The 26847-nt window shown below is 45.8% G+C and overlaps 2 protein-coding genes across 4 annotated transcripts in view; one reads left to right on the plus strand and one right to left on the minus strand.

Moving 5' to 3' along the window:
• Positions 1-499: 499 nt before the first annotated feature.
• The window catches only part of LOC141148418 (putative methyltransferase DDB_G0268948), a 55544-nt gene continuing 29196 nt past the window's right edge, over positions 500-26847 (plus strand). Inside the window, exon 1 of the mRNA XM_073635913.1 lies at positions 500-625. Within this exon, the coding sequence (XP_073492014.1) occupies positions 515-625 (111 nt within the window). The 5' untranslated portion in view covers positions 500-514. The remainder of the gene's footprint in view (positions 626-26847) is intronic.
• Positions 20051-26847, minus strand: part of LOC141148415 (uncharacterized) — a 332754-nt gene continuing 325957 nt past the window's right edge. For all 3 annotated transcript variants that reach the window (XM_073635901.1, XM_073635902.1, XM_073635903.1), the window contains one exon: positions 20051-20669. In XM_073635901.1, the coding sequence (XP_073492002.1) occupies positions 20128-20669 (542 nt within the window). In that variant the 3' untranslated portion in view covers positions 20051-20127. The remainder of the gene's footprint in view (positions 20670-26847) is intronic.

The raw sequence follows: 26847 nt of genomic DNA on the forward strand, positions 1-26847 counted from the left end.
TAAATCTGGGCAATTCATTCTGAAATACACATAAGCCAAGGTCACATGGCAAGATAACCTCTAGATATACAGACAGCTAAAGTCACATGCAAATCTCACCTTTTTCTGTAAAAGTCTAGATTGGCTGTGGCCCCTTCCAGGATTTCCTATGTAAGGGACAGCCTCACTGAGCAATAGGGAGGCATTGAGGGGTGGGGCCAAAAAAATTGAAATTTGCTTAGAACTTCAGCTGTCATTGACTCAGAATCTAATGATTACTTTTCTACATAGTAACCTCTGCTTATGCATTTTTTTCCCCATCATATTTTCAATCCAAATGATTGAAGTTTGGTACAGGTCCACTTTGAAGAGAGACAGTTTTATCTTCCCCATGCAGGATAAAGTGACAGTGTATCTGCAAAAAAAAAATGACCCCCACCCCCCAGAAGGTTGTTTTTTTTTTTTAATCTTTTATTTTTTTTTCCATATATATTTTCTTCTGTTTTGTCATTATAGGTGATAATCTGAGTCCAAAATGTTGACACAGGAGTTTGAAGGAAAGGAGCAAGCATCTGATTATCAGAAATTCAGATTTGAGCCATCACAAGAAATAATAGATCTTATCTTCAGTTACGTGGATAAAAGGGTGAGTGACGGCTTCTGCCTGGTATATGCCCAGCTAAAAACAATGGGCTACTTGTAAAATTCAAAACAGAATTACTTTGCTTAGATTAGCAGAGCCACTCAAGTTATTTTTTTAAAGGGGTTGTCCAGCCAACACTTGTTTTTCTCTATTAGACAGATCAGGGAAGGGTGCTGTCTGGTTCTTACTGCTGTCTGTGACCCAATAGGGAGATTTCCCCCAACTTCCTGTCCCAATTAATGGTGCCACCAGGATGCAAGTAAAAATTTAAGAATATGACAGAGGGTCTAACTCTTTCAAAAAAAAAATTTTTTAATTCTCCTAAATAACAATCTTTTAAAATATTTCCTAAATAGTTGTGGACACTGGGGATCTATTTATCAAACATTCTTTGGACGAATGTCACACACAATTGTGCACGTCACACAAATTTTGGCTGTAATTTCTCTAATAAATCAATCCCTATGATCTTCAGCTCCATCTAGTGGCTAACATGTAGTATATCTTTCTGAAATACCTCAATGAGAAAATATACCACATTTTGGCCACTAGATGGTGCTAACTATCACAGGAATTCTTGGAGAAATTACAGCAAAATTGCACTAACGTGTTTGACATTCAGCCAATGATTTTTTAATAAATGAATGCCTTATGCCCTGTACACACGAGCGGATTTTCCGTCGGAAAAAACTTGGATGGTTTTTCTAACGGAATTCCGCTCAAGCTTGCCTTGCATACACACGGTCACACAAAAGTTCTCTGAACTTTCGACCGTCAAAAACGCGGTGACGTACAACATGACAAGCCAAGAAAATGAAGTTCAATGCATCCGAGCATGCATCGAATTGTTTCCGAGCATGCGTAGGAATTTTGTGCTTCGGAATTTGTACAGACGAACGGAATTTCCAATCAGAACTTTTTCCGACCGAAAAATTGAGAACATACTCTCAATCGTTTGCTGGCCGAAATTCCACCAGCAAAAGTGCGATGGAGCATACACACAATCGCATTTTCCGACCAAAAGCTATCATCGGACTTTTGCTGGCGGAATTTCCGATCATGTGTACGGGGAATTAGTGTGCTACACACACCCAAAAAAAAAATCAATGAAACATATTGGGGGTTTGTAGTATGTCCTGTCCTTCTATTCCTCCTCTTGCACTTGCCCACAATTCCTAGCTGTGAAAATTAGTTACTGTGTAAATACAGATGCTGTAATAGATGAAGCTGTCAAAAAATGGACCACAGCTCCTCCCTGCCCCCCACTCTCTCTTCACTGACTGTGATTGACAGCAGTGGGAGCCATTGTCTCAGCCAATGAGGAGGGAGAGACTTGGGAGAGCTTCAGTGCTTGTGCACATCACTGGATCGGGATCAGCTGTTTGTTAAGGGGGGGGGGATGCTGCACACAGGTTTTTTTACCTTCATGCATAGAATACACGAAGGTAAAAAAGAACCTTCATCCTTTAGAACCACTTTAACTAGTTGCCACCCGGCCACCATCAAATGATGGCGGGGTGGTGCGGCTCTCGTTCTGGGACACCATCATATGACAAGTGCCACCAATCAGTGCCCATTAGTGATGCCAGTCTGTGCTGGCTATCAGTCCCGCCTATCAGTGCTGTCCATCAATGCCAATCACTGCTGTCCATCAATGCCCACCAGTGCCACCCATTAGTGCCCACCAGTACCACCTAACAGTGGTCATCAGTACCACCTATCAGTGCCCATAAGTGCGGCTCATCAGCGCCACCTAGTCAGTGCCCGTAAGTGCCGCCTCATCGATGCCCACCAGTTCAGCCTATCAGCGCACATCAGTGAAGGAGAAAAATTACTTAATTACAGAATTTACTGACAGTAAAAACATTTTTTTTTTTTTGCAATTTTTTTTTCGTAAAAAAATGAAAAATTGAAAAACCCAGCAGTGATTACAACCAAGAGAAAGCTTTATTTGTGTGAAGAAAATGATAAAAATTTCATCAGTGTAGCATGACAGCGCAATTGCCACTCAAAGTGTGACAGCGCTGAAAAATGGCCTGGGCAGGAAGGGGGTGTAAGTGCCCTGTAGGCAAGTGGTTAAGCCCCCATTCATACAGTTGCAGGGTGTTTGCAGAGTGGCCCCATTCATTTGAATGGGTCATGCTTTGCAGGCTACACTTGGTAAGTGTCATAGGGAATAAAATTCCCGCTGTGACTGCAACATGTATACACCCCTGGCCAGTGGGTGGATTTGGTGGGATAGCCAGTGGGCAGGCCCTGGGAAATGTTGGTGGTCAGACTGAGGGGAGGGGGGTGTAAGGGACCCCAAAATTTCTGATGGCTACCCTGAGAGACACAGTGCTGTCTGGAGGATCCACAGTCTGGAGAATCCCAGTGCTGCGACACTGCAGCAGCAATGTACTCTGCTGTGTGCCCTGTGTTCTGCTTTGTGCCCTGCTATGTGCCCCATGCCCTGTGATGTGCCCCATGATCTGCTGTGTACCACATGATTTGCCCTACTGTGTGCCCTGTGATGTGCCCGGTGTACTCTCGGATGTGCCCTGCTGTGTACCGCCTAATGTGCCCTTTAATATGACCTCCTGTGTGCCCTGTGATGTGCCTCATGCTCTGCTGTGTACCCCCTGATGTGCCCTATGATGTGTCTATGTGCTCCACGCCCTGCTGTGTACACCCTGATGTGCCCTGTGCCCCCTGTGATGCACCATGCTATGCTCAATGTGCCCTGTGGTGTACACCATAATAAACCCTGCTATGTACTCTGCTGTGTACCCCTTGATGTGCCCTGTGCCCCATGATGTGCCCTGCTGTGCGCCTCATGCCCTGTGATGGCCATGGGGCACACAGCAGTTTGGTGAAGGATTTTGGTGAATCAACGAGATTTTGTTGCACTTATGTTTCACATATTTTTTCATCACTACAAGTTGTACTTTATTACTGTATTGATTTGCATATGTTGTAGCATATATATTTTTTGGATATGCTATATGGACTCTTTTTATTATGTATGGGTTTTTATGTTGATTACATCACAATGTTAATATTTAGGATTTTTGTAGATTGATTGATTAGTTTGCTACTGTGGAATTGGTTGTCTTTTTACATTGACAGACTCATTTGCATGCTTATTGAATATTAAGTGGCCGCACAAATAGGTATTTTTCATTAGCGCAGTGCGCACACATATATTTAGTTGATTAAAATCTCCAGTACATTTTACTCGACTAAAATTGAATGTGTTTAGTTAAATTGTAATATATTAAGCATTTCTCTAGAATTTCAAAACTCATCATACACTCCTGGAGTAAAAAAAAAAAAAAAACACGTAAAATGTTGTTTATGGTATGGTTTGAACAAACGACAGACAGATTTAACCGTACTATAACATCTTTACTATATTGCTTTTTTGAGTCACAGCTTCATTCCTTGCTATAAGTGCATGCTACTTTTCTTTTGAATAAACAAAATAAACCTGAACATGCAGGGTGTCGGATGCATGGATTTCAATGGGATTTTTTTTCTCTGAAGCACAAGATTAGAGCCTGAGGCTCTAATTGCCTTAAAAAAAGGGTGGGCTTGGGGCACAGAGCAATGCGCACCGAGCCCACCCAGTTGTGTGACAATAGCAAATTATTTGCTATTGTCTTCCTGCTTCCCCCCCCCCCCCAGCCAATCAGGAAGCGAGTCCTGAAACCCAATTGGCTGATAGGTGAAACAACCATATTGGCCAGCGGCGGTTCACAATACGATCCCGGGTCCTTTGTGCTGCTAGCCGCCTGTGATTCCAGGAGCAGCTCTGGGTTGATAGGAGGGGACATCATAAATCCCCCTTTTGTAAAAGGCAAAGACAAAGCAGACATGACTGTGCTAAGGCTCAGCTCTAGAATAAATGAGTCAGCAAGTCCTCCTGGCACGCCTTGACCTCTGCACTGCTGATATGTTGCCTTGTGGTGGGCAGGTTACTACCAGCTAATGATGCCACCTGTCATCATCGGTGCACAGAGATGATGACAATAATGTGCCTGCTCCTGCCTTGCCTCTCTGTTCCTGGGGAATTAACTTGCAACAGCAGCTCAGTGGATCTGGGGAAGGTCAGTGTGATCAGTGCAGAAGTTCTCATTAGGTACTCAGCAAGGATCCGACTCTATTACCTACCTACCTGGAGGATGGCTGGAGCATGTATGTTTCTCTTGCACAGTCACGAACCTGCCTACTAATACCTAGGTAAGAAGAGAGCCCAGTTTGCTCTACTGCCTGCCACTCAGGGCCGGGACAAGGGGTGGGCAGGAGGGGAAATTACCCTGTGTGCAATGAAGTAAACGGGGGCCTAAAAATGGATGCAGGGTGGTACACCCATGCTATGGCATGTATTAATAGTGGAGGAGGGGGGCGCAATTCTGCATCCTTGCCCTGGACATTGGATAGCAGTGTCCCAGTACTGCTGTCACTGACTGCATTTATAACATGTGAGCACATTAGGTATATTAGTACCCCTATTTGACCGACTGACCGAACAGGGGGGGTTGGGTGGTTTGTTTGCCCCAAAAAATAGAGCACCAGCTGCCACTGCCACCTCCACACTGCAATTAAATCACTGTGGACAAATGCTTGCACGAGTGGGATATACCAAAGAGGAAGATCCTAAGAGTTATAACAGACAATAGGAGTAATATGGTAGCACCATTTAAACAAACCACCGCAGCAGAAGAACCACCTAGCTCTAGGAAGGAAGACTCCCCCATGACAGAATGTGACTGTAAGAGTCCAAAATTAATGCTCTGCGGTGAGTCATTTTTATTTTTACATGACGCTACAGTCAATTATCAAATGAATATGAGATGATTGATCTTTGGGCTGTCTGCTCTACTCTACTGGTGTATCTTTATTTTTTTCCACATTATTTGCAATGCGTGTAAAACTATTCCCATAAGATGTTGGACGGCACTCTGCATGGTCTCATCTGTTGCATACCTTGTGGTCCACATGATGCAGCAGAAGGAAGCAAATGTTAGGGGAATCTTTGATAAAGCATGATCAATAGTGAACAACACTGAAGATATTGAAGCATTGTGGCTTTACTCTTTTAAATGACTGCCTCACACGCTGGTCAAGTAATACTACTAGTACATTCAACATGATCGCAAGACTGCTCAAACTGAAGGAGTTGGTCTGCCAAATCACAAACATGGGACACAGGCACAGCTTGCTCCCTTGTTAAATGGAAAAAGCTTACATCATTGCATGACCTGCTGCCTTTTGCGGAGTGGGACATACTAAAACCCTCCTCCAGAGTGACACCATTTCCATGTCCCTGCCCTCTTTGATCTACTCTCTACTCAGCCACCTTGAGGACTTTAAACACAACACTAGCTACCAAGACGGTGCCACAATTGCACAGAGAATGAAAGAGAATTGAACCAGCATTTTGATTCATCCTTAGATCCAAGTAACTGATGAAATGTTCTCACCAATACTTGCAGCAGCTTCTTGTTTTGTCAACCCTACTGTCTGTAAAAAGCCTTGTTGATGTGGCGGATGAAAATATTCAGGAGCTGCTTAAGAAGGCAGAGGAGTATGCTTGTGCCGTAAGAAAATCCAAATTGCTGCACTTACTTACAAGATGAGGATCTGTCTGACTCTGAAGGTGTAGGAGAGGAGAATATTGAAAAATCACAGGAAGTGGAAGAAGCACCATCCACATCCAAGCAGCCGGTCTTTCAGCTGCAGAAGACCCAGGAAGAGCATCTCTCCAAACAGGCAGCATAGAGCAGCAGATCAGTCTGACTGGTAATCTGGTGCACATAATCCATTTTGCTATGGCCTTCTCACTGGCCTCAGTGACCTGTGGTTCCTTAGAGTCAATTTTGTATTTTGAAGCACCTAAAAGAGCAGTGCAATTAGTTTGCTGTGGTAGATTGGCTTGACTTGGCCTATCATTGGAGGTTTTCTGCATCTGTGGGGTTGAATTAAGTGGAAAAATTCAAGTTATTCTGATTTTACTTTCTCTCACCCCACACAGTCAAAGCTGATAGATAATATGAAACCACTCCCATAAAGACTCAGTGACTAAGTGCACAACTAAATCCCTACAATGTACATAGAAAAGACTGTTCCCAACTTAAGCGTGCTATGTTTACCTTTTTTATATGAATTTCAGATGAGTTTTCAGCAAATGACGCTTCGAGTTTATATTTTTACCAGCGAGTGTCGCTCCACATGGTTTTCAAATGGCCTTGTCCTTAACATCAAATGTAAAATATAAAAAAATAATCCATAGATCTTCTCTTTCTACCAGTCAGACGCCGACATTTCTGTATAGTTTGTGCAGCAGTGGGGATGGTAAAATAGGAGTGACTCACTCCTGAGTCCGACTCGCCTTGGTGAGGCCTGGATATGGCGGTGAGGAGGAGGCTTGCAATGCACAGTGCTCTGGACGGTCTGAGGACAGTGAGGAGGCCTGTAATGCTGAACAGTGCTTTGGATGGTGGTCCGAGGAGGCGTGTAATGTAGCACTGTGTTTTGGATGGTGGTATGAGAGAGACCTGTAATGCTGCACAGTGCTCTAGATGGTGGTCTGAGGGGAGGTCTGTAATGCACAGTGCTCTGGAAAGGTGGTCTGACTCTGAGAGGCCTGTAATGCTGAACAGTGCTGGATGGTGGTCTCAGGTCTGAGGGATCAGTGCTGGGACAAGGTCATCTGGTGTCCAGGGTAAAAATGGCAAACACTGACGCCCCCCTCAGGATAGCGTAACAGTGGTGTTAGGTTTGTAATGTATGTGACGTGTACCAAAATGGTACCAATTGTTGTTACACTGCAGTAAACTGAATAGTTTAAAATTGGTGCACAAATATGGGGCTAACAGTGGTGATGGTCAGACAGCAAACATCCCTGCATTGGTGGTGACACTGAAACTTAAAGATGTCCCTGCATCTATGGTGTCACTGGAAGGAAAAAAAATGTCCTTGTGTTGTCACTGGAAGGAAAAATGCCACCGTGTCAGTCTGAAAAGGACTGTTTGGCATCTAAGTCAGTGGTATGGAGGAGAGGAGCTGGAAGTTGGGCTCTGTGGGGTGCATGGAACTAAAGGACTCTAGGGGGCTCAGAGGGAATGAGAATGAAGGGTTCCTTCAGATGTGCCACAATCATTGATGGTGTTTGACACTGCCTGCTTTTACCACAACCCACCTGTCTGTGAATGAGCCTTAAGGCCTTGTTTATAGTTGGGGTTGGTGGGTTGGTTTAACACCCCTGGGCTACAAAGGCAGACTTGTGGGGCTATACACATGCTGCCACTGGAAGGCTTTGTATATCGGGGGGGAGGATGATCCCCCTTTCACATTTACTGGACAGTTGGATGTTAATAGAATCATGACAGAATGCATAAAGGGATCGGTGAGGCTTGATAGTGACTGGGAGTGATAACATTTGAGAGAGAAAATAAAGTTAGGCTAGGGTCACACCTACAAGTGCGACTGAGCGTGCGTGTATTTCTGTGTCTTGTCAGCCCCTTCATTTGAATAAGCATCCTACATGTGGGAAACTTGCAAAAGTCCCTGACCCTTTTCAAAAGATGCCCCACACCGAACTGCATGGTGCTGCGGCACCATGGAGTTTGAGGCCCATGAAAATGTGTGCATTAGCAGATGCATGAGGGTGCCATTAATGGCACTGCTATGCATCTGCTAAAGAGAAGAACATTTCTGTGCCTGACGGGAAAACATGTGATTTTTGCAGGAACAGCCAAGATTTAATCAATCTGTGGGTTGGATGGTTGTACCCAAGTCGATCCATTGATCGAGTTGGGTACAGCTAGCTAGGCTTGTGCAATTCGTTTCGTAACGAATCAAAATTCGTCCGAATATAACAACTTTCGGACATTCGGAAGCATTCGAATATCCGAACAAAGCAATTACGAATAAAACCGAATCCGAACTAAATTCTACCATAAATAGTCGTTGTTTTCGGCATAATTCGTTAATGCTTTAACGCGGCCTAATGCATTCGTAATCGCTTTGAACGAAAATTCGAATGCACTCGAATGTCCGAAAGTTGCAAATACAGACGAAGTCGAATGCTTACGAATGCATCCGAAAGTTGCAAAATACAGACGAATTCGAATACTTACGAATGCATCCGAATGTCCGAGAGTTGCACAATTCATACGAATTTCAATTTCAGTGTGAATTCATTCGTTATTCCAGATACAGTTCTTTAAGCCAATCACTTGATTCCTTGGGGGCTGGATTACTGGCATGGAGTAATTTACAGTCCAATCAGCTGCTTTCTTTTGTGCTGGAGGTTGGATTAGGGGTAAAACTTTACTGCACATGCCTGCCTGGTGGTAACTGAGTGAGAAAGGGAGATTGAGCAGAGGAGGGGAGACATTTGAGAAGCAGCAGAAGAGAGTCCAGTCTTTTGTCAAGATGGATTCAAGCTCTCAACATGAGGTTCCACCTCCTGTTACCAGCCGCAGCAGTGACACAGCAACAACAACCACTACCAGCACCTGTGAGTACCTTGTACCACCATTGTCTGTGTCATGTATGTCAGCATCTGTATTGCCAGGCCCAGACAGTCGTACTTCCACCACCAGTACTACACAAAGTTCCAGTAGTCATGTTGTTAGGTCTCACAGGAGTGACTTTTCAAAGGGGAGGCAAATGAAGCAGCAGGAGCAGCTTTCCTGTCCTGCTTCAGTGCCTCATCCACAGCTTTCAGGCAGAGCTAGCAGCTGCAAAAGGCCAAACTCTCATACTATGACTAGCAGTAGTGCTGTGCTAAGGCCACCCTCCAAACAGAAAAGGTCAGAGAGGGAAACTGTAGGTTCAAAATCCCCTACTAGCAGGGCTAAGAGGTCCTGCTCTGAAACCAGGAAGCAGTCATCATCTACATCTATTGCATGTCGTCGCCTTTTTTCAGGATCTTCCCCAAAAAACAACCTGCACAATTACTAGTGCCAGTTGTGTCACCACCACCTCCGCTATGGGCACTTTGGGAAATGTGGTGACACCAAGTATTTTTTACAGGAAAGGCCTGACAGTACCACCAACACAGGCTTTTGATTCTGATCCATTTAAGCAGCCTAAACGTGAAATAATAGAATATGAGCAAGACATTTTGCATGCTCATAGTTCCACCACCACCACTCACATTGGCACCACCATCACCACTGAAAAAATGACATCTGCAGGTCATACAAGTAATGAGGGCAATTTTTTAGGCACATTTCCCATTAGCTATCCGAGAGAAACGGGAATTCAGCAGGACCCCCCAACATCTGATGGTGATAAATCCTCCTTCATAAACGTGGAAGATTCAGATTATACCCTACCTTTTAATCTCGATCAGGAACCAAATATTGATGAGATAGAATATTCTTCTCATATTAAATGTGATTCCCCACTGTTGTATTCCCCTGAAAGAACAGCACCAGTGGCACCTGTCTCTCCTGTTCCGGTTGAGTCTCCCATTAACATTAGAGCTGCCAGCAAAACTGTTAGTCAAGTAACCTCCTTTACTATCCCTGACATGAGGCCACCTCCCGTTTTATCTCAAAAACACAGCAGCATAGCAGAGTGCACAGGCCAGGCCACAACCCAAATTAAGCAACTTGCTTCAGCATCTGCAGCTGAAGAGGAAACGCTCTCAAAAAAATCTTCACCACACAGTGGCAGCACCCGTCGTTCAAAAATTTGGGAGCATTTCGTGACAGTTGGTGATGGCCGCACAGCTGCATGTAAACTATGCGGCAGAGAAGTAAGCCGTGGGAGACTGTTGGGTCATCTCACGAACGCTGGGATGAAGCAACACATGCTTACCCACCACAGGCCAGTGGTGCTGAGGGAAGAAATGGGTGTGGCTCCCCCATCTACCACCACCATTACCAGCAGCAGTGTCAAAGTCACAGCTACTTCTGCAGCTGCAGGTCATCATACTAAAATGGTAAAGACATCCATACAGCCCACTATAGAACATTTTGGAGGGGTACATTACCGGGGTATGTCAAAACAGCAATCCCGTAAAATTACGCGCCTCATCGGACAACTTATAGCTGTTGGGGGGGCTTCTTTCAATTTTGTGGAAGGGGAGCCCTTCAAGCAGCTGATGCAGGCTGTGGCACCACAATATCAGGTCCCTTCACGCACCACATTCAGTAGAATGGTAGTGCCCTCACTGTACCGGTCATGTGTTGGGGTTTTGAAGGATTTGCTGGGGAAGGCTGCTGGCCAATCAGTTCACTTTACAACTGATTTATGGAGTGCTACAAGTGGCCAGCATGCCTTCCTGTCCTTGACTGCCCATTGGTGGCAGCCCAATGTGTCGCAAGATGTACAACCAACACCAAAAAAAACTCCAAGGTCAAGAAAAACCTCAAGCGCTGTGGCCACTGCCACAGTGCACAAGACAGGATTGCACTCCTTCCTCCTCCATGCTGAGGTGATGGATCAGCAGCACACATCACACAATATTCTAAATGCACTTCAGAAAATGATAGGGAAGTGGCTAGGGGAACAGGCAGGCACGAACGTCAAAATGGGATTTGTTGTCAGTGATGGTGGAGCTAACATGACAAAGGCTATCCGTGATGGAAGGTTTGTTGGTGTGCGCTGCTGTGCACACATCCTGCATCTAGTTGTTAGGTGTGCTCTTGATGATAATACTAACAGTGGAAGGTTAGCAGCACTTTTAGAGTCGTGCCGGAAAATTGCTGGTCACTTCCACCGTAGTGTGAAGGATAGCCACCTTCTCAGGCAGGAACAGAGAAAGGCAGGCCTCGTGGAGCACTGCCTCAAACAGGATGTTGGAACGAGGTGGAACTCCACCTTACATATGCTAGAGCGTATACTCGAGCAACAGAGGGCAATTCATGCAATGTCATGTGAACATTTTATTGGTATTGCCAGACCACTAGGCAGGGAGGACTGGGTCATGATTGACCAAGTTGTCACAGTGCTCAGGCCTTTTGAGGATGTCACTGACAATGTAAGCAAAGAGAGTGCTAGCCTGGCAGAAGTGGTTCCCCTCTTTGCACACCTTTCTAATAAAATAGATTCCTTCCTTTCCAATAGGGAAAGATGGCCTGGTGGCAAAATACTTGCAGAAGTTGATGCCCTTCTGAGGAGACTGAAGGAGCAACTCAGTTGGCGCATAAAAGAGCTCATCGACCCTCGCCCCGAGTTCATGTTAGCCACAATTTGTGACCCCAGAATAAAAGGCAAAATAGCACTCAGGAAAAATACTCTCACCACCTGGCGGGATATATTGATAGAGAGGGTACGTGAGAGGGAAAGGCAAATGGGAATACAGTTATGCCCCGTACACACGGTCGGATTTTCCGATGGACATTGACCGATCGGAGCGTGTTGTCGGAAATTCCGACCGTGTGTGGGCTCCATTGGACATTTTCCATCGGATTTTCCGACACACAAAGTTGGACAGCAGGAGATAAAATTTTCCCACAACAAAATCCGATCGCGTCAATTCCGACCGTGTTTGGCCTGTTCCGACGCACAAAGTGCCACGCATGCTCAGAAGAAATTCTGACACGGGACAGCTCGTTCTGGTAAACGTAGCGTTCGGAATGGATACAGCACTTTCGTCATGCTGCAATGTTCAAAATGGTTTAATACAGCGCACTCTCTTCTTCTTTATAATGTGACAAGAATTAAGTAGTTTTGATGCTCATATTCACAACACACTTCTCACAAACTTATTTCGTTACTATTTATCGGGATTCCCTCAATATATTTAGATTTCTCACATCTGACAACAAAATTTTTTGTTATTTTTGGACTTTAATGTAGATTCTTTTTTTGTGTTTCTCTTTTTTATTTTTTGGTGATTTTGATTTGTACTCCCGAAAATGTTTGTGTGTGTTTTTGGTGACAAGTTCCCACAACTCCACTAATATGTTGTTCTATTTAATCTGTAGGAGATTATTTGGTGTTGTTGTCCCTTGTTAATTTCACATTGTACTTTAGAAATGTACCTGAATCCTCACCAACAAACTGTCCTTTTTGGATGAAAACACACACAGGAGAGTATAATTTCCCTAAAAAAATTTTATTAAGGGGTCACAACTAAACAAAGAGGGAGGCAACGCTGGAGAAACTGCAGAAGTGGGCGAAGCCTTGGACCCCCAGGGCAGACATCAATTATTTAAAAGCAAAATTGGTGGCCTGAGGAGTCCTTATCTAAGGGAGGGCAGTCTGGTCCAGAAGTCCCAGAGATCCGGAAAGCAGCAGATGACATCTGTGTCCCCAGGCTGTGGTCATACGAGAGACTGCATCTTCTGTCAGACCAGACTGAACCCAGGGTCATCACTCTTTGGTCTTCCCTCCATGCTTCCTTCCAGCCTTTGGCTGTGGTGGTGGAGTTGTGGCAGCAGGAGGAGGAGGAGGAGGAGGATCGTCCCTCTCCATGACATCCTTCTTGTGTGTCAGTTCCCCACTCAACCCCTTATGTAGGACTTTATAAATCAGGTCCTCAGAGATCTTGCGTTGGCCCTCCTGCATGCCCTGCAATTTTGTGGCAGCCATGCAGGCAAAGGCCTCTTCAGGACTGGGGAAGGCTCGGAGGGACGCCGAAGCCTCCTGGATCAGCCTGTATGCTGAATCCTGCACAGGACTGGGAGTCATCTTCCTGGCTCGTTTATATGGCAGGCGGAGGGGAGGGACCTGAGACTCAGTCAGGCTGCGACTGGTCCCTGGCTTCTCTTGGCTGCCACTTAGCCCCGCCTCCTCCTGGCTGCCACTAATCCCCGTCTCCTCCTGGCAGCCACATTCCACAGCCTCCTCCTGGCTGAGGTCTTCCTGTGTATGAAAAAGGGACATAATTTTAGTTTTTTATTCATAAATCACACACAATTTTCACCTCCTGACTGCTGCAAATTGAATGTTAACAAATATAACAGACTATCCTTCTGAGCCCAGCAGTTTTCATTCTTGTCCCAATTTTGGGTGCCCACTACTGTCTATTGATATGTAAAGCACTTTTTTTAATCAGCAATTAGTGATCAATAATAACATCTAATAAACATCATTTATTTATTGCCCAGAAATCTGTAGAGGAATGCTATACCTGACTCCAGCTGGGCTCCTCCACTTCTTCCTGGCTGGAAGGCCCAGGTTGGACATCGGAAGCCTCAGCTGGGATGGAAGGAAGCGTGGAAGGAAGAGTGGAGAGGGATTCCCTGACTTCAGTGCGGTCTGACAGAAATCGCAGTCTCTCATAGTATCACAGCCTGGGGACATAAACGTCATCTGCTGCCACTCCCGATCTCTGGGAACCTGTGACCTTCTTGCGCTCCCTAAGATAAGTGCTCCTCAGGCCACCAATTTTAGCTTTTAAATAAGGGATGGTTGCTGTGGGGACCACCGGCTTCACCAACTCCAGCAGTTTCTCCAGCGCTGCCTGCCTCTTTTGTTTATGGTTATAGTGGGGGTGTCTCACTTGCCACAGACAGGGCAGCTCCCTGTACTTGTCTATGAACAGGGGCAGGAAATTGTGGTCGTTGAACCCATCCATTTTCTCTGCAAGACACAACACAAGACAAACCCTAATGTCAGGCCAAACTCCCCTAATCTTGTTACAATATAGGCTTCCATTTCGAAGCAGTATAGGCCCAAGTTTAGATCCTACCTTTGTTAGCACAATCGGCGTCTCCGATGCTCCTTCCTCCGCTCACAGATCGTACGTAAGACGCGCGCGTTACGATTTATACACACTGCGCATGTGTATAACTCCGCCCGCCCCTGACGTTCTTTCTAGTCTAGTCCCCGCCCCTTTTCGTTCGGCGCAGTGGAGGAAGAGCACATGGCAGAGAGACAGCTGGATAGTGCTAAGTACAGCAACGAGGAGGAGGAGGAGGAGGAAAGGCTGGAGCCTGAAACGTCCCGATCCAGAAGGAGATTAAAGGACTCAAATATGTCCTTTGGGGAGATGTTGGAGATGGTGGACATCCTGAAGAAGGCCGACTATGACGGGAAGTATGGACCTTACCCCAACCCCAATGTCCGCAAGGCCAAGATCATGGCGAAAGTGGTCAGGAGTCTGCACCGGAAATTCGGGGTACGACGATCGAAAGATCAGCTCAGGAAGCGGTGGTCGGACCTGAAATTACGAGAACATGAGCAGTACAGAAAGATCCGGAGAGTGCTGCAAAAAAGTAAGTAGTTGTGCTGTGTTCCTATTCTTTATGTTTATTACGTTCGTGCTGCTCCATGTGCTTTTAGGAACTGTTGTACAGTTTAAAATGGTAACTTTCATGTTCATGGGCACATTATTCGTTCGGATCACACATTGTTATTTCGGACGATAAAATACCATTGTTTAGGCCATATGCATTTGGCCACCATTTTGACGCCCTATACTTGTCTTCAAAGAATTGGGTTGTGTAGATGGCTTTGCTACTAGAATGAAATGCAAACTAGATTCTGTGTAAGGAGAGGACACTGAGCAGCTGTTTTCACATCTGGATGCTGGAGCACTAGTGTGGGACACAAGAACACCATTTTTATTAGGGGGGCACACAGGTGCTGCAGTGTATACTATAGGGGGGTCTCCATCTGTGAAGCTTGTACCAAACAGGTAAAGTATTGCAGCTTGACAAAGGACACTAAAAAAGCTACATCTTGGAACTCGGCTAAAATAGATCATTGTACCCCACTTCCAAGCAATGTTTCATCTTTATATAGTTCTGCCATCAAATATCTGTGTGCTAATTATACCATTTTTGTTTTACATAGGGGAGAAAAGACTCGGAGGACATCCCTCATCCGAGGAGACCAGAGCCCCCCCCCCCCCCCCTCTGGAAGAAGGTGAAATCCCCCCAACACAAGCTGAGCAGGAGGAAGAAGACGTGGTGGAAGTAGTCACCACAACAGGTGAGTGTCTGCGACCACAGGCTCAGATAAGAGATGAATGGCGGCATTTTTTTTTTACCTAATTTATTTTGGGTTTCCTCTCTTTTTAGGTGATCGTGAGGTTGTGGATGAAGATCCTTTCACATCCGAAAGTGCCCAGATCGTGATCGGGGAGATCATGGGGTGTAATTTACAATTGGAAAACATCAAGCAAAACATCAATGATGTTATTCCAAAATATAAAAACATCATTGATGTTTTGGGGCGAGTTTAAAACCCCTCCAAATCACTTTCTTCTTTTGTGTGCTACAATGTGCGAAATGTTTTTGTGATTTTTCCCAAAGCCAAATTTGGAGGATGCACACAGTGTGCCAACATGTGCTATCTGCCATCACGGGAGATCAATGGACGCGTTTTGGGGGTGCAACCCCTTCCTCAATAATAAAGTAACGGTGAGGAAGGGCTTTCTCCCCCAAAACACGTCCCTTGATCCCCCGTGATGGCAGGTCGCACATGTTGACATTGGGAAATTTGTGGGCATCTTCCAAATTTGGCTTTTCCTGGGATGATTTCCCCCCATCTGAACGCAATATCAAACACAGTTCCTAAATACTCATGTCTGATATTGCCTTCCAGTTCTACCAAATGTGAACTTTGTAAGATCAAGATTTGTGTCTTTCTTGTGGGTTTTACACAGGGCTGTTTTCTATAAAATGCACATTTTGATTTTGGATAATGACACCACAAAAATTGTTATACAACAAACATGTTGGTTTGTCAGAAAAACCTTTGGTAAATGCACATGTGATTGTGCAGGTATTAAAAAGATTGTTCATCAAGAATGTGTGGATTATTGTCTCAACACTACAACACTTTTGGGGTGATGTAATTGTTGCTTTATGAGAAAATGGGGGTAATTTCCTAAGGGGAAATCCACTTTGCACTACAAGTGCAGTTTCAGTGCAGTTGCAAGTGCACTTGTAGTGAAAAGTGTCTTTGCATTTAGTAAATAACAGCCAACAGTGCTTTGTATAAGGTTACACAATCACGACATTTTCTGCACTCCACACATTTCTGTCAGCTCAAACAAACACAAGCAGTAAATGTCCACAAAGAAGAGCCTGGGGGGAGATGCCTGTCGAGAACTTGAGGTCCTGCAGACTTCTCTCTGTGGCCAAATACCGCAAGGTAGCGACCAACCTCTGCTCCGCAGTGATGGCTTGCCTCATGCAGGTATCCTGCCTGCTAATATAGGGGGTCAGCAAAGCCAACAAACGGGGAAACACGGGGTCCGTCATCCTGAGAAAGTTCCTGAAATCATCAGGATTATTCTCACGGAGCAAAGGCATATGAGAGAACTGGTCACGCTGAAGCAACCAATTCTTGGTCCATGAACTCCTCCCCACCCTGTTCATGGACTGGACTTGTGTCAAGGTCAGGACCCCAACACCAAGCCCCCGCACAGCACGAACTGTACGAGGAGTACGCATACGAAACATGGCTAGAAAACGGTCGGCTGCTCAGAACGAAGTAACAGAACGCACTGAAGAACAGCAAGGCCTGTGAAGAGCGACCTGAAAAACAGCAACGAGCGGGCAAGATCACACAGAAAACTCCGATACGAACTGACTGCACGCACTGAAGAGCAGATACAAACCCACAAGCACAAACTGAACGTCAGAAAACTATCTGAAAGCCACGAGTCTGAAAAAGCGCGAATCGTCTCTCACCAAACTTTTACTAACACGAGATTAGCAAAAGGAGCCCAAAGGGTGCCGCTCTTGGTTCTGAACCGGCCTTTTCTAGTCTCGTCGTACGTGGTGTATGTCACCGCGTTGTTGGCAATCGGAAATTCCGACAACTTTGTGCGACCGTGTGTAGGCAAAACAAGTTTGAGCCAACATCCGTCTGAAAAAATCCTAGGATTTTGTTGTCGGAATGTCCGAACAAAGTCCGACCGTGTGTACGGGGCATTAGAGGAGGGAGAAGAAGATGAGCTGGAGATGTCTGATGATACTCTGTTAGCTAATACTAGCAGCACTGCTGCCAGTGCTCACTCCTCCAGAGCATCAGCCTTTTGGGCTGAGGCACTTGACAGTTTTGTGGGACCCACTAAACAGCCCCCTAGAAAAGAAAAAAGTGCTGGTGACATAGTTAGGGCTTACCTAGCAGAACCTCCTTTGCCCCCCAGTACAGATCCCTTAAGTTTTTGGGATGAGAAGAAGGGTGTGTGGCCTGCTTTGTCCTCGGTAGCCCAAGAGCTTCTTTCCTGTCCCTCAACCACGGTCCAGAGTGAGCAGGTGTTTTCTGTAACAGGAAATATTTTATGCCCTCAGCGCTCACAATTGCTTAACCAGCTCTTAGAGCAAATGGCTTTTTAAAAAGTCAACCTGCCAAAGCTTGGTTACCCTGCTCTTGAGTTTGATGCTGAATAAAAAAATTATACTCATCCATGTTAACATAATTTCGAATTCTCCACCTGACCGAGTCCCACGTCTCCCCTAAGGTCCTCATTCCATGCCAGAAATCATCAGATATCCCATCCTGACCATTTATGTGAGGGCTTAAATATGGTAGTTAGTTACTCCATTTCTGACCCTATACCATCCTATCAAATATAATGAACAACTGAGATGGTCAGGTTGAAAACAAAGTTCCATTTGGTTTGTGATGATTTGGCATGGAATGATCCCCTACTAAGTCCCACCTCATACCTCCTGCCCTGCCATTTTCCTGTCCAAGGTTAGCTACTGATCTGGTAGTCTAACTTAAATAGTTGTCCTTTTGAGACAACTGTGTCATTTAGTATCATAACAAATAAATGGGACAGCTGTATCATTTGTACATATAAATTAAAACTTTAAAACATTCAGTTCGTGAAACTTACCTGCTGAAAGTCCTCCTAACTCCTGTTGTTTCCACTCCCCCTGCCTTCTTCTCAAATCTCCAATACTTAGGACACTGGAACACAAACGCATTCCCTTTAAGTTTGGTATAAGCAACACCATGAAGGGGAAAGGCAAACCGTTTGGCAGTGCGACTGCGCACATGGTCATGCAATATATCAGGAAAGCACAGACCACGCATGAGTGCAAACAGCACCTTGGAGGATTGCCTTCTGTCGGGGTTTCACTACCTTGACAGGTGTCAAAACTGGCTCAAGCTGCTGGATTTGTATTTATTAAGTTAAAAATGTTGTAGTTTTGGTTGTTGTGTTATGCAGCTTGCCAACCTGGCTGTTGCTTGCTTACTCCTATACTTGTAGTATTGGTAGTGGAAATAGTGGTGATACTGAGTCTGCTGCTATGCTAATATACATATACAGACACATGAAAATGAAGGCCTACAATGGTACTACGAGTCTCCTATACCCCCACCACCAAAATGTTTTTTCGTTCAACCCTCTGATGGCACCTACATCGTGGCAAAAAGTTTTTTGCTGCTAATATATCCAGTTCACCAAGATATTTATGCAATTTCCAGGCCACATTGTTGGCAACATGACACTTGTAAGTTGGCACTCTGGAAAGTCATCATCCACAACAAGGAAGGAAAGACTGTTATCGCGTTGCCGTGAGTCAGAAATAGGTGAGTTGCTCAACTGCCCACATACTCCCCCATCCATCATTGATTTCCATTCATTTATGTAACTCTTGTTTTATTTGCCAATGTAGTGTAAGTACCACTGGAATGAGTGGATGAGACTTCATCATGACAGACACATACAAGTTGAAGACTTCACAGGTACGCATTAACCATACACATCTTTTAGGATGTAAAAATAACGGCAAACATGTATGTAGGGATGCACAATAGCAGTATTGGATTCTAGTAATTATTTCTCTGTACTCGTCTTCAATACCAAAGACCATTCAGGTGCATCCAGGTACTGTTAGAGAGTGTGATGCCAGCTTCACAGCTCATCAGGAAGCCAGGCCTCCCAGATTCTTGATTGGCAGTCATTTGGTATTGACGAATACAGATCAAAAATTGCTTGTATCCAATATCGGTATCAGTGCATCCCTACATAGAGGGAATCTCAAGTGATGCATGCATGTTCATTTCAAACATAAAATCAAGAAAGCTGTATACTGAACACTTATACACTTTTCCAGATCATTATATGTTGTAGTCCAAAGTTTCAGTAACAGAAATGGAAATAGTATTAGTATTCATTACTAATACTTTTTCCATTTCTGTTACTGCAACTTTGAACTAGAACATATAATGATGCGGAAATAAAAAGAGAATAGTAAGGTCAGTGAGCCAGTATAATACCTAGCTAAATCTAAATTAAGTTGTTGGTGACAACTGGCAAAGATGTTCTTTTTAAGTTGATGATTACCATGTGTGATAGCATGTGTATTATTATCAAGCAATAAGCAACCAGATATGTAATAAAGTGTAAAATATCACATAATAATCAAAATAAAGGCACTAAAGTATGCTTTTATTTGGCGAAAATTATTTGCATTTATTTGCACAAACAAACGTAGAAAAATAACATGTATGTTAACACGTATACATATATATATATATATATATATATATATATATATATATATATATATATATATATACAACTCTAAACAAAACGGTGAACTGAGCTGCTTTGGGTCCTGGGGCAGAGGAAGAACTAACCCTCAGTTTTCAGAAGGAGAGGGTTCTCTGCTGCTTTCTGTACTAACAGACGAGCTCCCAGGCAATGGAGCATTGTGCCTGGAAATTGCTTCCATCAATGAGAGTCTCAAATGCTCCATTGCCTGGTTGTGCTGTTGGTTTACCCGGCTCAACAACAATTCAAAATGGTCCATTTGCTGTCTGCCTATGAGATGTATGGTCCGGGTAAGCCTTCTCATGTCCCGTGACTGCCTTCTATTTTCAGTTGTCAATCTCCTCACTTCACTAAGGAGCCTCTCAATTTGTGCAGTTAAGCCCGGTGCAGTTGGCACCCGGACAGGAGGTGGCGACTGCAGTACATGCACACTGGGAGCAGCAGTACATGGTGGCAGCAGCATGCCTGAACTTTGGCCCCTGACCTCCTCCTCTGGCCATGGGGAGAAGGCAGGAGTCTGTGACATAGCAGGTCTCAATTCTGGCTCATTCTGCAGCTCTATACCCTCCAAAATAAGGACAGGCGAGTGCGGGCTGCACTGCGCTCTCCCCTCTGGCTGGTCTTGTTGATCTAAAATAGAAGAGATAGCAAATGTTGACGATAGCATTCATAAACAATTCTAGGTTACACATACAAACATTAGGGTTGATTTACTAACACTGGACACAGTGCTAACTCTGGTGAAGCTATGCAGAAACCAATCAGCTTCTAACTTTAGCTTGTTTAATTAAGCTTTCCCAAAAAAATCTGGAAGCTGATTGATTTCTCTACAGAGCTGCACCACATTTTGCACTGTAATTTTGTGTAAATCCACTTCATTGTTTACTACTTTAAAACACAACACTTCACTGTATGATTTCATGGAGAAGTGATTGAAGTATGAGTTGTGTGTATGAAAATGGATGGTAATATCTTTTATATGTTAACCCTTTCATGACTAAGCCTATTTTTGACATTTGGTGTTTACAAGTTAAAATCCGTATTTTTTTGCTATAAAATTACTTAGAGCCCCCAAACATTATATATATTTTTTTGCAGAGAATCTAGAGGATAAAATGGTGATTGTTGCAATATTTGTTATCACACGGTATTTGTGCAGCGGTGTTTTAAACACAACATTTTTTTGGTAAAAGGGACACTTTCATGAATTTAAAAAAGAAAAAAACAGTAAAGTTAGCCCAATTTTTTGGTATAATGTGAAAGATGATGTTATGCCGAGTAAATAAATACCAAACATGTCACGCTTTTTAATTGCACGCACTCGTGGAATGGTGACAAACTACGGTACCTAAAAATCTCTATAGGCGACTCTTTAATTTTTTTTTACGGTTACCAGGTTAGAGTTACAGAGGAGGCCTAATGCTAGAGTTATTTATCTCGCTGTGACGATCGCGGCGATACCTCACATGTGCGATTTAACCACCATTAACATGTGCGGGCGCAACTTCCGTATGCGTTTTTTAGTGAGCGAGCTGTTGTAAACATCCCTTGTGACAGTAATAGGTGGTGACAGGTACTCTTTATGGAGGGATCGGGGGTCTAAAAGACCCCCGATCCCTCCTTTGCACTTCACAGTATTCAGATCGCCATTTTGGGCAATTCTGAATACTGTATATTTTTTTTAAAACAGGCGCCACTGGCAACCGAGTAGACGGGAAGTGAGGTCATGACGTCGCTTCCGCATTTACAATTAGAAGACTGGAACGAAGCCGCTCTCAGCTTCGTTCCAGACTGTCAGCAGCCGGCAGTACCCGAGATGGCAGATTGGTGATCAGGCCTCCCGGTGGATCGGGAGGCCTGGTAAGAGCAGCAGGAGGCGGCGGGAGGGGGGGGGAGTCCCCTCTTGCTCCTCCGGTATAACAGCCGAGCAGCTTTTAGCCGCATCGGTTGTTATACTTGGAAAGCCGATCGCCCGCTCTACAAAACAGTAACGGGATGATGCCTGCAGCTGCGGGCATCTTCCCGGTATAACCCCTGAAAGTCTAGGCTGCACATCTGCGTACGCTCGGTGGGAAGGGGATAATAATGACTGTGTGTAATGTGTAGATGATAGGGATGAGCTTCGTGTTCGAGTCGAACCCATGTTCGACTCGAACATCGGCTGTTCGATCGTTCGCCGAATTGCGAACGTTATGGGCCGTTCGCGCTAAATTCGTGTGGCGCGTCACGGCCCATAATTCACTGCGGCATCGCAGTGCATTGCTGGCTGATGATTGGCCAAGCATGCACTATGACCCGCATGCTTGGCCAATCACAGCGCCGTCAGTAGAGAGAGCTGTAATTGGCCAAAGCCAGGGTGGCTTTGGCCAATTATGGCTCAGGGGATTTAGTACACACCCCACACTATATAAGGCCGCCTGCACGGCGGCCCTGTGTAGTGTGTGTTCCGGTGTGCTGAGAGATAGAGAGAGAGAGAGACAGTGTCATTTGATTTGAGTTAGATAGATTAGGCAGAACAGTCAGTCAGTTAGCTGCACTTACAGTGTATTGTGTATATATATGCATCCCAGGTGTTGCATATATATATATATACACTGTATTCAGTTTAGCTAGATCCGTTCCTGTTATCTTCTATCTAGACTATTTACATTTAATGCAGTGCGTCCTGCTCACAGTGTTCAGCTAGATCCGTTCCTGCTATTTACATTTAGTGCAGTGCGTCCTGCTCACAGTGTTCAGCTAGATCCGTTCCTGTTATCTTCTAGACTATTTACATTTAGTGCAGTGCGTCCTGCTCACAGTGTTCAGCTAGATCCGTTCCTGCAATTTACATTTAGTGCAGTGCGTCCTGCTCACAGTGTTCAGCTAGATCCGTTCCTGCTATTTACATTTAGTGCAGTGCGTCCTGCTCACAGTGTTCAGCTAGATCCGTTCCTGCTATTTACATTTAGTGCAGTGCGTCCTGCTCACAGTGTTCAGCTAGATCCGTTCCTGCTATTTACATTTAGTGCAGTGCGTCCTGCTCACAGTGTTCAGCTAGATCCGTTCCTGTTATCTTCTAGACTATTTACATTTAGTGCAGTGCGTCCTGCTCACAGTGTTCAGCTAGATCCGTTCCTGTTATTTACATTTAGTGCAGTGCGTCCTGCTCACAGTGTTCAGCTAGATCCGTTCCTGCTATTTACATTTAGTGCAGTGCGTCCTGCTCACAGTGTTCAGCTAGAGCCGTTCCTGCTATTTACATTTAGTGCAGTGCATCCTGCTCACAGTGTTCAGCTAGATCCGTTCCTGTTATCTTCTAGACTATTTACATTTAGTGCAGTGCGTCCTGCTCACAGTGTTCAGCTAGATCCGTTCCTGCTATTTACATTTAGTGCAGTGCGTCCTGCTCACAGTGTTCAGCTAGATCCGTTCCTGTTATCTTCTAGACTATTTACATTTAGTGCAGTGCGTCCTGCTCACAGTGTTCAGCTAGATCCGTTCCTGTTATCTTCTAGACTATTTACATTTAGTGCAGTGCGTCCTGCTCACAGTGTTCAGCTAGATCCGTTCCTGTTATCTTCTAGACTATTTACATTTAGTGCAGTGCGTCCTGCTCACAGTGTTCAGCTAGATCCGTTCCTGTTATCTTCCTACTGACAGGCAGGCTTGTCTGGTTACAGTATATAAAGCTACCTGAAGAAAATTACAGGTGTTCTATTTGATCCTATTAGTACCACGGTCAGGCAGCTAGACTATTTACATTTAGTACAGTGCGTCCTGCTCACAGTGTACAGCTAGATCCGTTCCTGTTATCTTCCTACTGACAGGCAGGCTTGTCTGGTTACAGTATATAAAGCTACCTGAAGAAAATTACAGGTGTTCTATTTGATCCTATTAGTACCACGGTCAGGCAGCTAGACTATTTACATTTAGTACAGTGCGTCCTGCTCACAGTGTTCAGCTAGATCCGTTCCTGTTATCTTCCTACTGACAGGCAGGCTTGTCTGGTTACAGTATATAAAGCTACTTGAAGAAAATTACAGGTGTTCTATCCCAGCTTAGTGCAGCTACAGGCCATTAGTATGTCTGGAAGGCCAAGAAGGAGAGGCAGACAGTCACAAGCCAATAAGAGAGGGCAAGCAGGCTCTGTGTCTAGTGCTGGTCGTGGAGACGGTGCATCCTCATCAGCACGTGGCCATGGGACACGCTTGGCCTTTTTTTCGGCAGCTGGCCGTGTTGAGCCGCAACATGCGGAAGACTTGGTCGAGTGGATGACCAAGCCGTCCTCATCCTCCTCATCCTCTCTCACCCATGCCCAGGGTGCTTTGTCTGGCAAAGCAGCGGCCTCTTCCCTCAGCTCAATGTCATCAGTGACTCCTTCCCTAGCTCCACCATGTCCTCATGAGGATTCCCTCGAACTGTTTGACCACAGTGTTGGGTACATGCTCCAGGAGGATGCCCAGCGTTTGGAAGGCTCTGATGACGATACTGAGCTCGATGAAGGCAGTAACATGAGCGCGGACAGAGGGGGTGCCCAAGAAGGACAGCAATCTGGCAGTCATGCTCCCTCTGCTGCAGCATACTGCCAGGTTTGCTCCAGTGATGAGGAGGGAGGGGATGATGAGGTCACTGACTCAACGTGGGTGCCTGATAGGAGAGAGGAGGAGGAGGAGGAGGAGGAGGAGGAGGCGGCAGCACATCACCAACGAGGCAGGATGCCCTCCAGGGGCCAGCCTAAGGGCAGCACATTGACTGCATCACACCCCAAAGCTCCACATGTGCAGGGCGCTGCAGTCTCTGCGCGTTATTCAAAAAGTTCTTTGGTGTGGGCCTTTTTTGAGACGAGTGCATCAGATCGCACCGCTGCTATTTGCAACATATGTCTCAAGCGTATCTCGCGTGGCCAAAATATCTCCCGCTTGGGTACCACATGCTTGACCAGACATATGTTGACCTGCCATGCAGTTCGTTGGCAAGCGTATCTAAAAGACCCACACCAAAGAACAAAGAGGATCTCTCCTTGCTCCTCATCAGCTGAGATTTCCAACCCCACTAGACCTTCAGTCCTCTCTGAGACCTGCAGTGAGAGGAATGAAGGTGTAGAATTAGGTGTGTCACAGCCAAGTACTTGTGGGCAATCTGCTTTTGGTACACCGACGTCAGATTGTACCAGGCAAATTTCCCTGCCCCAGCTGCTGCACCGCCGAAAGAAGTTTGCTCCCAGCCATCCACATGCCCAGCGGTTGAATGCTAGCTTGGCAAAATTGCTAGCACTTCAACTGCTGCCTTTTCAGTTGGTAGACTCTGCCCCCTTCCGTGAGTTTGTGGAATGTGCGGTTCCTCAGTGGCAGGTACCCAAACGCCACTTTTTCTCACGGAAGGCGATTCCGGCTCTCTACCGGCATGTGGAAGGCAATGTCCATGCCTCGCTGGACAGGGCGGTCAGCGGTAAGGTGCATATTACCGCTGACTCATGGTCCAGCAGGCATGGACAGGGACGTTACCTAAGTTTCACGGCGCATTGGGTGACTCTGCTGGCAGCTGGGAAGGATGCAGGACAAGGTGCAGTAGTGTTGGAGGTTGTTCCGCCACCACGCCTCCAAAATGCTGATTGTGACACACCTCTCTCCTCCACCCCCTCCTCTTCTTCTTCCTCCATGGCCTCTTCCTCGGAACCAGCGGTGCTCCGTAGGCGTTCAAGGGGCTACGCAAGTACGCAGGCCAAAAGATGCCATGCGGTGCTTGAGCTGGTGTGCTTGGGGGACAGGAGCCACACTGGGGCAGAGGTTCTGTCAGCTCTGCAGGGGCAGGTTCAGAGGTGGTTGACGCCACGCCAACTTAAGGCAGGAATGGTGGTTTGCGACAATGGCACCAACCTCCTCTCTGCCCTCCGACAGGGACAAATGACCCATGTGCCCTGTTTGGCTCACGTCCTTAACTTGGTGGTGCAGCGGTTCTTGGGCAGGTACCCGGGCTTACAGGATGTCCTGAGGCAGGCCAGGAAAGTCTGTGTGCATTTCCGCCGGTCATATAATGCCAGTGCTCGGCTGACGGACCTCCAAAAGGAGTTTAACCTGCCCAAGAACCGCCTAATCTGTGACATGCCCACCAGGTGGAACTCAACGTTGGCCATGCTGCAGCGGCTGCACACGCAGCAGAGGGCCATCAATGAGTACCTGTGCGACTATGGCACCAGGACAGGGTCAGGGGAGCTTGGTTTTTTTTCCCCACGCCAGTGGGCCATGATCAGGGATGCATGCACTGTCCTGTCACCATTCGAGGAGGCCACGAGGATGGTGAGCAGTGACAGTGCATGCATCAGTGACACTGTCCCCCTTGTCCACCTGTTGGAGCACACGCTGCGTGGAATAATGGACAGGGCACTTGAGGCAGAACAGAGGCAGGAAGAGGAGGACTTCCTTAGCTCTCAAGGCCCCCTTTATCCAGACAGTGTTCCTGCGTGCCCGCCGATCACACAGGAAGAGGACGAGGAGGAAGAGGAGGAGGAGGAAGATTGTGTCAGTATGGAGGTGGAGCCTGGCACTCAGCATCAGCAGCAGTCTTTAAGGGATCAGTCCCAAGAAACACATGGACTTGTACGTGGCTGGGAGGAGGTGGCTGCGGACCATGTCGTTCTTAGTGACCCAGAGGACTCCGGACCGAATGCCTCAGCAAACCTACGCTGCATGGCCTCCCTGATCCTGCAAAGCCTGCGTAAGGATCCTCGTATTCGTGGTATCAAGGAGAAGGACCAATACTGGCTGGCAACCCTCCTTGATCCACGTTACAAGGGTAAGGTTGCGGACCTTATCTTGCCATCGCAGAG

Source organism: Aquarana catesbeiana, linkage group LG06 (genome assembly GCF_042186555.1).
Source record: "Aquarana catesbeiana isolate 2022-GZ linkage group LG06, ASM4218655v1, whole genome shotgun sequence".
Lineage (NCBI taxonomy): Eukaryota > Metazoa > Chordata > Amphibia > Anura > Ranidae > Aquarana > Aquarana catesbeiana.